This window comes from Schistocerca americana, chromosome 7, assembly GCF_021461395.2.
Source record: "Schistocerca americana isolate TAMUIC-IGC-003095 chromosome 7, iqSchAmer2.1, whole genome shotgun sequence".
Classification (NCBI taxonomy): Eukaryota; Metazoa; Arthropoda; class Insecta; order Orthoptera; family Acrididae; genus Schistocerca; species Schistocerca americana.
In genome coordinates this window covers 42,662,237-42,678,534 of record NC_060125.1, presented here as the reverse complement: position 1 = coordinate 42,678,534, position 16,298 = coordinate 42,662,237, and the positions used below count along the sequence as shown (strand labels likewise).

The following is a 16,298-nucleotide window of genomic DNA, read 5'->3' as shown; positions in this document are numbered from 1 at the left end:
TTCACTTGGCCTCAGTGTGTACTGAAACCCTATATGTGCTGACAATCTCCAGGCAGAGAAAAACGCTGTCCTGAGTGCCCCAGTCCACAGAGGACAAAGCTTATGAAAAAGCCTTGCCTCTGAATTTCTGAATTCAGAACTCTTGACAAGAATGGGTACTCCAATCACCAGATTGTGAGAACACAGCAACATGAAGTCACCACAAGAAAAGAGGAAGAAGAGCAGGAAAAGCAAAGGCAGCAGCATACTTCCCTGCTGCAGAAGCGATCTCGTAAAAAGTCACCAGGATCCTTAAAAAGAATGGCATGCTCACTGAACACGATAAGCAATGAACTCAAAACAGCTCAAAATGACTTTGGTTTATGCAAGCCAGAAATTTATAGCATTCTGTATCAGTGTGGTATCCTATATTTCAGACGAACAATTGGAACAGTGGAGATCCAATGTCGGGAGCATGAACATTGCACATATCTGGCACAACCACACAAGTCAACTGTTGATGAACAGTGCATAGAATGTAATCACACCGAGGATTACAGTACTACAAAAAAATCCTGAAACAGACTCTGAGGTTCTAGGACATTTTTATTAGAGAGGTGATTAAGTTGGCAGAAAATATTATCAACATTGTAATTTTGTTGAAGAAAGCAAATGACTTGTAAGAGCAGCTGAGTGGAATGGATTCTGTTGTAAAATTGGATCAGGCCATGCTGAGGGAGTTAGATTAGGAAATGACACACTATTTACTATTTGGGCACCAAAATAACTGATGATGATTGTAGTAGAGAGGATGTAAAATCATACTGGCCATAGAAGGAAAAGTGTTTCTGAAAAAGAGAAATTTGTTAACATCGAATTTAAATCTGCTTGCTACAAAGACTTTTCTGAAGGTATTAGAGTGTAGCCTTGTATGAAAGTGGAACATGGACGATAAATTGTTCAGACAAGAAGAAAATAGAAGCTCCTGAAGTGTGACGCTGCAGAAGAATCCTGAGGATTAGTGGGTACATGAAGTAACTAGTGAGGAGGTAGGGGATCAAATTGGGGAAACTTGAGATTCGTGGCACAACTTGACTAACAGAACTATCTCTTTACTCACATGAAATGTTGAGTGCTATTTAACATGGGATTTCAAATTGATTCTGTATTTCTAGATTCCCAGAAGGCTTTTGACACTGTAGCACACAAGCAGCAGGTAGTGAAATTGTGTGCTTGTGGAATATCATCTCAGTTATGTGACTGGATTCATGATTTCCTGTCAGGAGGTCACAGTTCATAGTAATTGACAGAAAGTCATAGAGTAAAACAGATGTAATTTCTGGTGTTCCCCAAGGAAGTGTTATAGGCCCTTTGCTGTTTCTTATGTATATAAACAATTTAGGAGACAATCCGAGCATCCGCCTTAGGTTTTTTGTGAATGATGCTGTCATTTATCATCGAGTAAAGTCATCAGAAGATCAAAACAAATTGCAACATGATTTAGAAAAGATATCTGTATGGTGCAAAAAATGCCAGTTGACCTTAAATAACAAAAGTGTGAGATCATCCACATGAGTGCTAAAAGGAATCTATTAAACTTCGATTGCACGATAAATCAGTCAAATCTAAAGACCGTAAATTCAACTAATTGCCTAGGAATTACAATTATGAACAACTTAAATTGGAAAAGGTAAGTTGCCACTCACCATATAGGGGAGAAGCTGAGTCGCAGATAGGTGCAACAAAAAGACTGTCACAAATATAGCTTTTGGCCAGGAAGGCCTTCATCAAAATTAGATGACAAATGCACTCAAACACACTCACACAAATGTAACTCACAAACACATAACTGTAGTCTCAGGCAAATTTTGATGAAGGCCTTACCAATCGACAGCTATATTTGTGACAGTCTTTTTGTTGTGCCTATCTACGACCCAACATCTCCACTATACGGTGAGTGGCAACTTTCCTTTTCACAATACTGTTACATTCCATCATGGATTTTCCATTGTTCAACTCGAATTGGAAAGAGCACATAGAAAATGTTGTGGGAAAGGCTAACAAAACACTGCATTTTATTGGCAGGACACTTAGAAAATGTAACAGATTTACTAAAGAGACTGCCTATACTACACTTATCCGTCTTCTTTTGGAGTACTACTGTGCAGTGTGGGATCCTTACCAGATAGGATTGATGGAGTACATCAAGAAAGTCCAAAGAAAGGCAGCACATTTTGTAATATCACGAAATAGGGGAGAGAGTGTCACTGAAATGATATGGGATTTGGGGTGGACATCATTAAAACAGACTTTTTTGCTGCGGCAGATTCTTCTCATGAAATTTCAATCGCCAGTTTTCTCCTCTGAATGCAAAAATATTTTGTTGACGCCAACCTACATAGGGAGAAATGATCATCATAATAAAATAAGGGAAATCAGAGCCTGCACAGAAAGATATGGGTGCTCGTTTTTTCCGGGCACTGTATGAGATTGGAATAATAAATAATTATTGTGAAGGTGTTTCTGTGAACCTTCTGCCAGTTACTTAAATGTGATTTTCTTTCGGAACAGCTACTATCATCATATAGTTAATAGGCTTCCCGGTCATTGACCTTCTTCTGTGCGTATGCACACACTTTGTCCAAAGTCTTATGCGAACAGTCACCTTAGTTGGCACGAGTAATGAGTGAATGGGCAAATATCCTTTAGGAACATTATGAATGTACGTTGTGGACAGTTGATAATGTGGATCTCACGGGAGGTGTGCAAGGGATAAGTCCCTGTAGTTGCGCTATCCTCTGTGCCCTCGGTGGCTCAAATGGATAGAGCGTATGCCATGTAAGCAGGAGACCCCAGGTTCGAGTCCCGGATGGGGCACACACTTTCAGGTGTCCCCATTGAGGTATATCAACAACACCTGTTGGCAGCTGATGGTTTTGATTAATAATCATTATCTTACTAGAGAAGCTGCATGGTCATCATTAGTATCTGTTCTTTCGGAATGGTTACTATCTTCATATTAAATGTGGCATAAAGGTATCATCAGCTCTGTAATGGAGTGGGGAGTGGGGGGGGGGGGGGGGGGGGGGGGTAAAATGGTAGTGGGAGACCAAGGGATGAGTATGGTAAGCAGGTTCAAGTGGATGTAGGTTGCAGCAGTTATCAGAGATAAAGAAGATTGCACAGGATAGACTAGCGTGGAGTGCTACATCAGATCAGCCTTCGGGCTGAAGACCACAACAACACTACCCATCTCCTTAGTCACATTGCATTCATCTTAGTTACAGCAACAGTCACAAAATTAGATGGCTCAAGGTCACACAAATCTGCCTCTTATATCTCACCCTGCAATGTTGCTATTTAAGGGACTGGCTAGATAATCATCACAGTCAACTATTTCCGTGTTCTGTGAACTCGTTCTGCTTTACAGATAGTTAAAATGTAATATGATAGCATCATCATAATTTCTTCAGAGGCTGTGGCTGTTAGTGTTCTCTTCGATTCAGCATGAAAGGAATATACACGGGAAAGCAGATTTACTGAAATGGATGATTTTAATAAGGAGTGGCCTACAGGACCGTATTAAAATACTACGCTAGAGGAGAGTATCGTACTGTCAATAAAATTGTGCCTGCCTACAAAACAATATATGAGGGCTCAGAAATGTATATTATTTGCCTTCTAAAAGAAATCAGTTTTACGTTTTTAAATTTATTAAGAAATGAAGGGATATTGTCACCTCCAGAGCTACACTTTTATGGACTGTACGTTTATAGCATATGAAGGATAATAGACCTGTGGTTTATGTAAACAAAACTTGTGTTTCAGAAAACCAAATTAACTAATATATTTGGCAAGACTCCAAGGGAAATGGTAGCCATAAAGCACCTACAGGTACATCTGTACAGTGTATAAAGGTGTATGTGGGGATGGGTGCTGTGCTGAAAAGTCTGTAACAGCTGCAAATACAATCTCTTTAGTAGTCAGGGAATATCCTTGGTCCTATTAAGGACAGCTGGGTCACTGTATACGTGTTGTTATTCAGTGTCTTGCATGGAGTGTCTCATTAATAAATTGCTCTTGTAGGTGGCACAATACAATAATGATGTCTCAGATATTTTCAAAATTAATTTTATAGTTTTCTTAACAACTTTCTCATTGTAAGTTTCCTCTGTCTCTCTGTTTCTGTCTCACTCTCTGAAGAGTTTTATGTTCCCATGATACAACGTGTATCAGGTAAGTCTATAAATTTTGAAAATTTTTATACTTTTTTCAGCCCAAATATGTTAGTTTTTCTGGCTTTTCCATAGGTTTAAATAAAAAACTATTTGTACTGAAAATGTCTTGTTAAGTTCCTTCTTAGTTTTTTCATAATAATTGGCGAGAATTTTTCTTTTAGAAAGTACTCCCTCATTTACTAGGCTAAATATTGAGATGTCTAACTATTTTTATTTTTTGTAATTTTACTAATAGTTGCAATCTTTAGTTGGCAATGATGGAAGTTTCAGAGACGATCTCGACCTGTTTACATTTGTGACAACCACTTTAGTAACCAAGTAAAATAGCACACAACGGACTAGATGAATAAAATCATTTAGCTAGTTACATGTTGTATGCGACATTTCCACAACGTATTATAAAGATGTGGAATGAGTTCACATGATCAAAATGAAATATTTATCTTATCTTATTTGGATTACTCTATCCATTCTAAGTGCTTAACACTAAATCACAGTTAAAATTACAAGTGATTTTTATGAAAGCTGCAACCAGTCACTTTAATTTTTTTTAAACTTTTGTTTGCTCATTAGCCAGCTTCCAAGACATTGCAAACTCATTCTCATATTGGATTACAACTATTCACTGGGATCATGGTGACATCATGTAACTACACACCTTGTACATATGGCATTAAAAAAATCTATTTGTACATCAGTTTGGAAAACACAGCACTTAGGTGCACGAGTGATTTAACAAATGTTTGTACATTATTTATTTATCAGCAGTGACCTTCCTCTATTTTCGTTTCAAGTTTATTTTTCCCTGATCTCTTCCAGATAATCAATAATAACATACCACATGAATCTCAGGTACATAGTCAGGCATTTCACAGCTAAGGAAATGTTTAGAGATGTTCTGTAGAAATTTTAAACTGAAAATGTAAACCCAAAACTGACTGCATTATGTAGACCAGAAAAAAAATACTTCTCAAGATGAACTGTTACAACTGTGTGATTGAAATATTTACAAGCACTAAAGATTTATCTGTCAATCTTACCCCAGCAAATTGTACATCTCTTGAGAATTTCATCATATGATTTTATTCCACACAAAATCATGCGTATTGGCACAGCAGCAGAAAAATGTGACCCAAGAAACTCAATGAGACATTTCTGGGAGCAGTCAGTTTAGCAAACGTGTCATCATGGTTTGCAAAAAGTTCTTGAAGTATTCTCTAGTGCATTTCAACCACATGAAATACTTTTTGCAACAGTTTGGTTTTGAATCAACCTGTGAGAGATGATAATCAGAAAATTTCCAGATAGTTATGATAATTATATTTGTGTTCCATTAAAATGTATTTGTGAACAGTGAAAAATAATATTTCATTTTATTCCCAGAATCTTGTTGGAGGATACCGATGTGCATGTCCAGAAGGCTTCATTCAGCATTTCTACTACAATCAGTGTGTTGATGAAGATGAGTGCCAGCAGTCTCCATGCGGTTCAACAAACTGCATCAACACTATTGGCAGCTACCGTTGTGGCTGCCCAGATGGTTATCAGTACGATACTTCTGTCCTTCTGTGTGTCCAGGTAAGATTTGGTGCAATTGATTAGCTCTCATTCTCTTGAGAAGATAATCTTTTTCTTATTTGTACCTGTTGACAATATTGTTTTGGTTTCACGTAGGTGAGTGCGGGATGTGCATCTAGTCCCTGTGCATTTGGATGTACTTCTCTTGGAGGTAACAACTTCATGTGTGGTTGCCCACAAGGATACCAGCGGATAGGACAGGTAAGCAACTGAACGATATATGTTATTTGGAAAATGTAAAAGTGGCATATAAATTGAAAATAGAAATTCCGACCATTTGGTGTTTAGTTTCTTGCACAGATTAGGAATGGCATAAGACAAAAATAAAAGAGCTATTTAAATGTCATTTGTAGTGAGCTGTGTAATTATATTTTAGTGTCATTCATTTGATTTTCTAGTGTTTTAGAGCATCAGTTGTCACAAACTATAAAATAAGGAAAGAACAGCAGTGCCGTTCTCAGGTGTCATTATTGAAGTGCATGAAATTTTTTGATTATGATTTTCATATATCAGGTGAAATCAGATAAGATCAGAAGCTGAAGTGCATAGTTATAAAATATTTCAATCCATCAAAATGTACATTATTACAAACCATTAAAATTGCAACGCCAGGAAGGGTAGCAAATAACAAGTACAGTACATTAGGAATAATACATGTTTAAATTTGGGGGTATACAGAGTGTGAAATCTAGTACAAAGAGCTGCCACCTCCTGTTGCAACAGTGGCTCTAATATGGCTGGACACTGAGCTGAGCTTGAATGATATATACAGGAACATCACACCACAGTGCTTCAGCTCTATGCCGGAAGTCGATCTTGAGTGGTGGAGTCCCAGTCTATCTGCAGACTTTGACCAGAAATTATCAGTGGGTGGGAGATATGGAGAACATGCAGGCCAGGGCAACAGCTGGACACTCCCTGTGTCAAGATAGGTCAGGACAACACACCATCTTGCATTATCTTGTTGAAAGGTAATGTGTCTGAGCCCTTAAAGATAGGGCACAACCACTGACCTAAGAATGTGATAGGTGTAATGGCTGCTATTTAAAATTTTAATTACCAGCTGTGCTAGGCTTTCACAGCTCGTGTACCCACATAGGGACAGCTGGGGGGACACGGGCACTGCTGGGCAGCAGTGGGCAAACAGCTAGTGCACAGTCAGCCTTGCAGTCAGACCATAGTGTATGCAGAATGTGTGCAGTAGGACCATCTGGCAAATAGCCTACACTACCTGCACCTGCCCATGAATTGATAAAGGGGCATCCTTACCCCGTGGGGAAGTATTGGGACAGGCTGGGTTTTGTGAAATAGTGGTGGTTATGTTGTATACCCAACATCATCCCACACCATCACATGAGGCACTGGGCCTATATGACATTGATTCTAATCTGTCAATGACCATTCTTCCCAGAGCATCCGGAAACAAATACATCCATTGTGATGCTGAGCGCAGAACCAGGACTCGTCTAAAAAGTGATGTGTTGCCACTCATGTGTCAAGTGTTTTCGTTGGAGACAACCATAGAGTATAAATATCTATGGAGTAAACATTCAGTCACCCAGAATGAGAATTTTGTCCACAACATCTCCTATGGCTCAATTTGTGTGAATTTAGGAAGGCATGTTTTATTACATATAGCACTTATCATATTTTGAATGTTATTACTTTGGTGCTACAGACAGATCACCTACAGAAGTACCATGAAACTTTGTATACATGTTTTACATACATCTCAACAATTTGATACCAGGAACTGAAGTTGGCTTAAAGATGTGAAGAGCTATGGTATGCTTTTTCGCCTCAGTATTGTAACTCAGATTCCACTTTATGTATGTTAGTGTTTTTTTTTTTAAAAAAAAAGGTAGGAAGTGACAGCCAGCAATATATTTTTTTTCATTTTCTGTTGCACTTACCCATATTCTCAAATTGCTGTTCCAATTAATTACATTACAATGACACTGTAGCCAGCACTGAAATGTCATGAAAAAACAATGCTTTTGTAACAATGAAACAACACTCTATGCACACAAAAAAATTAAAAAGACGACCAATACTTAAATTTTGGAATAATAGATTTGACAGCAAACAATATTGTTTATGTTTTCTATTGCAGTGATTCATATTGTCGAATATGTTGTGATTATTTACTTTGCAATAAAACTGTATAGGAAACTGTCTCGTGCAGAAATATTTAGATACACACAGGGGTTTGAGAACGTGCATAAATTGGAGGAAATGAATCATACTGTCATGTATAAATTTTATCTGTATATGAACATAACACCAATATGCATCCACTGAGTGGCAGTTTACTGAATATATGCAAATTTATCAAGCAATTTTCTCATAAATACAAGGCCATAAAATAGCAGAAATTATGTCTATAATACATGACTTTATAATTTCTCTTTACATCGGCAGCAATGACAATGCTGTACCATAGCTTTTATTAAAACTCAAATGCGGAGACAAGATGAATATGTGTAGTTTCAGGTTTCGCTATTACCACAAATTGTTGACAAGAAGCATCATCCCAAAAATCATGTGACTAGCCCTGTTTGATGTTGAGAACAATGGCAGTCAAACAACAGAAAATCCAAGATGGAAAGTCACAATGTGTGTATGTGTGTCTGTTGTTGAAAAAGGCCGTAATGGCCAAAAGCTTTAATTGTGCAACTTTCCTTCTCATAAAATATATATATAGAGTATACTTCATGCCAGTTTGACATCCATTGCTTTCTGTCTTAATGGTGCTTCTGTTTTAATGGCCAACAGCTATAACTGGAAACACCACCACTTGGAATGTCTGTTCTCAAACTTCAGACTTTCAATAATCTGAAATGTTCAGTTTGAACTATGATCATCTCAGCATAGATATGGGGAATTAAATTCACAAAAAATTTATGGATCCTGTAAAGAAAATGCTGTTGAAGTAATTTAAATGTCCTGTATATGACTTTATAATAATATGTACAATATAAAAACTGTAAATACTTCAGCACACATTGTGAAAAACTGTAGTCACCAAAACCTCTTTGTTCTGTGCATATAAACTGCTATAATAAAACTGTCGTGTACTGAAAAACTTGACCCGTGATTTTCAGTATCTGTCTTTTGTACAGTCTTTTGGTATATATATCAATAACAGGAAAGTACATTTGTATAGCTATAATTATATTAATTTACTAGATTTAAAACTTATAAGAATAGTGCAGTTACTTTGTTAGTTTTATAAGTGACATTTCTTATTACATTGTGTATCATCTAATTTCTACAAAGCTGCAGTATCTTAATTAACAATTAAAAGAGTGAAGTACACATATCAAAAAATTAATTACCTATTTTTTGTGTTTATCAAGGGACACTGTTTATCAACTATTACTCCTGCCACTCATGGGTATGGAACAGAAGACATTGGGAATGTTCCGACCTATCCTATAGAACCAGATCCCTACCAAGTCTCTCAGGATAAGCTTATCTCAACAGAAGGCTGTTTCTCTTGCAAGGTAGGACTGAACTCTGCTTTTAGTTCTACAATAGATTATGTAGAGTGCAAAGCGAAAATTGATATTATTTATGTTATTATCACTGTTACTCTCATTTGCAGTGTTTTCTGAGAAAATTCAGTGCCCGAGGATGTCCTTCCTCTATTATCAGTGTGTAGGGTTTAATAGGATCTTCTGTGCATTGTCTCTCTGTGTCTATTTTTGTAGCATTTATCCTGTTGCACAGATTCTGCGGTTTTCGGTATTTGTGAAATTCATAATATTTTAACTTTTTGGGCAGATGCCTTTCCTGTCATCAAATTGTCACTCATATTCAGTATTTGTTTTATTCAAGAAGTTAGATCATTCAGCCAAATTTCCTCTCCCTTTCAGAATGATCCCGAGAGCTGTCAGTTTATGATGGAGTATTATTAACTGCTGGAACGCAACATTGTCATTCTCAGAAGTTGCAGTACTATGCTAAGTTTTGAACCCAGACTCTTCAGCCTGTTAACTTTCCCACATGTCTGTGTGCTTGAAGCAGTACTCCATTTCTCTTCTCTGTGATACTTTGCAGATAGACATGTGTTTATTGATTTTTTATCTGCACATCTAGATTCAATCCATCCAGTTTCTTTCTTTCTTTGCCACTGGTTACTCATGATCCTTTTTAAGTTATCTCTTGCTTTAGTCTAGTTACTGGGTTACTCAGCTTAAGTTGTTCAGCATTAGATCTTTTAATTATTTTTCAGGTTTATCTGCTTGTATTTATTAGCAAAAAATCGCTACGGTCAGATTATGTTGCATACAAGCACAGAGATGATTGACCACTGTTAACAAACAACTGGAAGCTATGTAGGCTATTGTCTAGAGGCTCAGGGCTCCACCATAGGTTACAGAGGTGTTGGGAGCACCCAGAATGACACATCAGATGGCTCTGATGCCACCTTACATCTTTGACTGCTACACCTTTGGTGGGCTCCATGTGACTGGTGTGTCTCTACATTACGATAAATGGCATATTGGGCAGGTCACATACCTTCCGGTAGAAAGTGGATGAGGTACTTCCTGTACAGTTGTTATACTCCTTAAGAACATATTCATTTGTATTTGTATTTTGCAAGGCACTGTGCAATATTTGGTGGCAGATATAGGAGGCAGCAAAATTATATGCCCATCCCTATAACATTACATATATCTAAAAACAAAGATGATGTGACTTACCAAACGAAAGCGCTGGCACGTCGATAGACACACAAACAAACACAAACATACACACAAAATTCTAGCTTTCGCAACCAACGGTTGCTTCGTCAGGAAAGAGGGAAAGAGAGGGAAAGACGAAAGGATGTGGGTCTTAAGGGAGAGGGTAAGGAGTCATCCCAATCCCGGGAGTGGAAGGACTTACCTTAGGGGGAAAGAAGGATGGGTATACACTCGTGCGCGCACACACACACACACACACACACACACACACACACACACACACACACACACACACACATCCAACCACACATATACAGACACAAGCAGACATATTCAAAGACACAGAGATGGGGCAGAGATGTCAGTCGAGGCGGAAGTGCAGAGGCAAAGATGTTGTTGAAAGACAGGTGAGGTATGAGTGGCGGCAACTTGAAATTAGCGGAGATTGAGGCCTGGTGGGTAACGGGAAGAGAGGATATATTAAAGAGCAAGTTCCCATCTCCGGAGTTCGGATAGGTTGGTGTTAGTGGGAAGTATCCAGATAACCCGAACGGTGTAACACTGTGCCAAGATGTGCTGGCCGTGCACCAAGGCATGTTTAGCCACAGGGTGATCTTCATTACCAACAAACACTGTCTGCCTGTGTCCATTCATGCGAATGGACAGTTTGTTGCTGGTCATTCCCACATAGAATGCATCACAGTGTAGGCAGGTCAGTTGGTAGATCACATGGGTGCTTTCACACATGGCTCTGCCTTTGATCGTGTACACCTTCCGGGTTACAGGACTGGAGTAGGTGGTGGTGGGAGGGTGCATGGGACAGGTTTTACACCGGGGGCGGTTACAAGGGTAGGAGCCAGAGGGTAGGGAAGGTGGTTTGGGGATTTCATAGGGATGAACTAAGAGGTTACAGAGGTTAGGTGGATGGCGGAAAGACACTCTTGGTGGAGTGGGGCGGATTTCATGAAGGATGGATCTCATTTCAGGGCAGGATTTGAGGAAGTCGTATCCCTGCTGGAGAGCCATATTCAGAATCTGATCCAGTCCCGGAAAGTATCCTGTCACAAGTGGGGCACTTTTGTGGTTCTTCTGTGGGAGGTTCTGGGTTTGAGAGGATGAGGAAGTGGCTCTGGTTATTTGCTTCTGTACCAGGTTGGGAGGGTAGTTGCGGGATGCGAAAGCTGTTGTCAGGTTGTTGGTGTAATGGTTCAGGGATTCCGGACTGGAGCAGATTCGTTTGCCACGAAGACCTAGGCTGTAGGGAAGGGACCATTTGATGTGGAATGGGTGGCAGCTGTCATAATGGAGAAATTGTTGCTTGTTGGTGGGTTTGATGTGGACGGACGTGTGAAGCTGGCCATTGGACAGATGGAGGTCAACGTCAAGGAAAGTGACGTGGGATTTGGAGTAGGACCAGGTGAATCTGATGGAACCAAAGGAGTTGAGGTTGGAGAGGAAATTCTGGAGTTCTTCTTCACTGTGAGTCCAGATCATGAAGATGTTATCAATAAATCTGTACCAAACTTTGGGTTGGGAGGCCTGGGTAACCAAGAAGGCTTCCTCTAAGCGACCCATGAATAGGTTGGTGTACGAGGGGGCCATCCTGGTACCCATGGCTGTTCCCTTTAACTGTTGGTATGTCTGGCCTTCAAAAGTGAAGAAGTTGTGGGTCAGGATGAAGCTGGCTAAGGTAATGAGGAAAGAGGTTTTAGGTAGGGTGGCAGGTGATCGGCGTGAAAGGAAGTGCTCCATCACAGCGAGGCCCTGGACGTGCGGAATATTTGTGTATAAGGAAGTGGCATGAATGGTTACAAGGATGGTTTCTGGGGGTAACAGATTGGGTAAGGATTCCAGGCGTTCGAGAAAGTGGTTGGTGTCTTTGATGAAGCATGGGAGACTGCATGTAATGGGTTGAAGATGTTGATCTACGTAGGCAGAGATACATTCTGTGGGGGCTTGGTAACCAGCTACAATGGGGCGGCCGGGATGATTGGGTTTGTGAATTTTAGGAAGAAGGTAGAAGGTAGGGGTGCGGTGTGTCGGTGGGGTCAGGAGGTTGATGGAGTCAGGTGAAAGGCTTTGCAGGGGGCCTAAGGTTCTGAGGATTCCTTGAAGTTCCGCCTGGACATCAGGAATGGGATTACCTTGGCAAACTTTGTATGTGGTGTTGTCTGAAAGCTGACGCAGTCCCTCAGCCACATACTCCCGACGATCAAGTACCATGGTCGTGGAACTCTTGTCCGCCGGAAGAATGACGATGGATCGGTCAGCCTTCAGATCACGGATAGCTTCAGCAGTGGTGATGTTGTGAATAGGATTAAGGTTTTTTAAAAAGGATTGAGAGGCAAGGCTGGAAGTCAGAAATTCCTGGAAGGTTTGGAAAGGGTGATTTTGAGGAAGAGGAGGTGGGTCCCGCTGTGACGGAGGACGGAACTGCTCCAGGCAGGGTTCAATTTGGATAGTGTCTTGGGGAGTTGGATCATTAGGAGTAGGATTAGGATCATTTTTCTTCGTGGCAAAGTGATATTTGCAGCAGAGAGTACGAGTGTAGGACAGTAAATCTTTGACGAGGGCTGTTTGGTTGAATCTGGGAGTGGGGCTGAAGGTGAGGCCTTTGGATAGGACAGAGGTTTCAGATTGGGAGAGAGGTTTGGAGGAAAGGTTAACTACTGAATTAGCGTCTTGTGGTTCCAGATTGTGTTGATTGGGATTTTGAGGTTTTGGAGGAAGTGGAGCTGGAAGTGGGAGGTTGAGTAGATGGGAGAGACTTGGTTTGTGTGCAATGAGAGGAGGTTGAGGTTTGCTGGAAAGGTTGTGAAGGGTGAGTGAGTTGCCTTTCCGGAGGTGGGAAACCAGGAGATTGGATAGTTTTTTGAGGTGGAGGGTGGCATGGTGTTCTAATTTGCGGTTGGCCTGTAGGAGGATGCTCTGAACAGCCGGTGTGGATGTGGGAGAGGAAAGATTGAGGACTTTTATTAAGGATAGGAGTTGACGGGTGTGTTCATTGGCTGAGTTGATGTGTTGGTGAAGGATTAGGTGGGTGAGGGCAATGGATTGTTCAGTTTGGAACTGGTATAGGGACTGATGGAAAGAAGGGTTGCAGCCAGAGATGGGAACTTTAAGTGTGAGGCCTTCAGGGGTAATGCCAAATGACAGACAAGCCTGATAAAATAGAATATGGGAGTGTAATCTGGCTAGGGCGAAGGCATGTTTGCGGAGGGAATGTAAATAAAACTTAATGGGGTCGTTGTGGGGATGTTGTGAGGGTGACATGGTATTAGAAAGTGGAAAGTGTAACATGAGGCTGAAATGAAAATGAAAATAAAAATATATGGGGAGAGATAAAGGTGAACTGGAAAGTAACTGGAGATCTGGTGTGAAAAAAGGCGAAAAAGTGTTGGTTACAGCTGGGCTATGTTGGACTTGGGTTGGTAGACAACGATGTGCACAAATGTTAGGTGGTTGTGTTGCCGCCAAAACACGTAGGATGTAGAGGCACATATCACTAGGGGTAAGATAGATACTGCCTACAGGAAAATTAAAGAGACCTTTGGAAAAAGGAGAACCACTTGCATGAATATCTAGAGCTTCGATGGAAACCCAATTATAAACTAAGAAGGGAAAGCAGAAAGGTGGAAGGATTATATAGAGGGTCTATACAACAGCGATGTTCTCGAGAACAATATTATAGAAATGGAAGAGAATGTAGATGAAGAGGAAATAGTAGATATGATACTGCGTGAAGAGTTTGACAGAGCCCTGAAAGACCTAAGTGGAAACAAGGCCCCAGGAGTAGACAGCATTCCATTAGAACCACTGACAGCCTTGGGAGAGCCAGGCCTAACAAAACTCTACCATCTAATGAGCAAGATGTATGAGACAGGCGAAATACCCTCAGACTTAAAGAAGAATATAATAATTCCAATCCCAAAGAAAGCAGGTGTTGACAGATGTGAGAATTACCGAACTATCTGTTTAATAACCCCCGGCTGCAAAATACTAACACGAATTCTTTACAGATGAATGGAAAAACTGGTATAAGCCGACCTTGGGGAAGATCAGTTTGGATTCCGTAGAAATGTTGGAACATGTGAGGCAATACTGACACTATGACTTATCTTAGAAAATAGATTAAGGAAAGGCAAACCTACGTTTCTAGCATTTGTAGACTGCTTTTGACAATGTTGACTGGAATACTCTCTTTCAAATTCAGAAGGTGGCAGGGGTAAAATACAGGGAGCGAAAGGCTATTTACAATTCGTACAGAAACCAAATAGCAGTTACAAGAGTCAAGGGGCACAAAAGGGAAGCAGTGGTTGGGAAGGGAGTGAGACAGGGTTGTAGCCTATCCACGATGTTATTCAATCTGTATATTGAGCAAGCAGTAAGGGAAACAAAAGAAAAATTTGTAGTAAAAATTAAAATCCATGAAGAAGAAATAAAAACTTTGAGGTTCGCCGATGACATTGTAATTCTGTCAGAGACAGCAAAGGACCTGGAAGAGCAGTTGAATGGAATGGACAGTATCTTGAAAGGAGGATATAAGATGAACATCAACAAAAGCAAAACGAGGATAATGGAATGCAGTCGAATTAATTCGGGTGATGTTGCGGGAATTGGGTGATGTTGTGGGAATTAGATTAGGAAATGAGATGCTTAAAGTAGTAAATGAGTTTTGCTATTTGGGGAGCAAAATAACTGATGATGGTCAAAGTAGAGAGGATATAAAATGTAGACTGGCAATGGCAAGGAAAGCATTTCTGAAGAAAAGAAATTTGTTTACATCGAGTATAGATTTAAGTGTCAGGAAGTCGTTTCTGAAAGTATTTGTATGGAATGTAGCCATCTATGGAAGTGAAACGTGAATGATAAATAGTTTAGACAAGAAGAGAATAGAAGCTTTCGAAATGTGGTGCTACAGAAGAATGCTGAATATTAGATGGGTAGATCACATAACTAATGAGGAGGTATTGAATAGAATTGGAGAGAAGAGAAATTTGTGGCACAACTTGACTAGGTGAAGGGATCGGTTCGTGGGGCATATCCTGAGGCATCAAGGGATCATCAATTTAGTGTTGGAGGGCAGCGTGGAGGGTAAAAATCGTAGAGGGAGACCAAGAGATGAATACACTAAACAGATTCAGAAGGATGTAGGTTGCAGTAGGTACTGGGAGATGAAGAAGCTTGCACAGAATAAAGTAGCATGGAGAGCTGCATCAAACCAGTCTCAGGACTGAAGACCACAACAACAACAACAACAACAACAACATACTGCAGAGTCTGAGCACACAGTTTTAAGCAATGAGAGGTGAGTGTAAAGTTCTCTTTATGTCTTGTGTCATATGAGTGTTCAAAATGATTTTTTTTAATAGATCAGCTCTGCTGCGTAGGAAAAGAACCACCTCAAAGATGTATAAAGAGGGGACAGTTAATATTTTTAGGTCTTTGAATAATGGTTGACATCATGCCTTCGGCTGTGCAGAGCACATGTTGCGAATGATTCTTTTTGGCAACTTTAAAATTCGTGTAACATTTCCCGAGTTTCCCCAAAAAATGATTCCATATTGAATAACCAATTCAAAGTATCTATAATATGCAATTTTCCTGGTGGCCATATCAGTGGCACAGGCTAAATTTTCCATTGCAAAAGTGAGGCTGTTTAATTTATTTTCTAGATCTTCTATATGAGAATTCCCACTCAAAGTTCTGTCTTAGTTTATTCCCAGGAAGCTGACTGAGTCAAGTTCTTCCATTTTTTGATTGTTGTGCGTGACACAGATTTCTTCAGTTTTTGTATGTTTGGTTTTAAAAC

The 16,298-nt window shown here is 40.0% G+C and overlaps 1 protein-coding gene across 1 annotated transcript in view; it reads left to right on the top strand.

Annotated features, from left to right (window-relative positions):
• LOC124622681 (fibrillin-2-like) overlaps window positions 1-16,298 on the top strand; it is a 631,069-nt gene that overhangs the window by 586,338 nt on the left and 28,433 nt on the right. Inside the window, 3 exon segments of the mRNA XM_047148470.1 lie at window positions 5,601-5,795; window positions 5,892-5,996; window positions 9,155-9,301. Of these exon segments, the coding sequence (XP_047004426.1) occupies window positions 5,601-5,795; window positions 5,892-5,996; window positions 9,155-9,301 (447 nt within the window).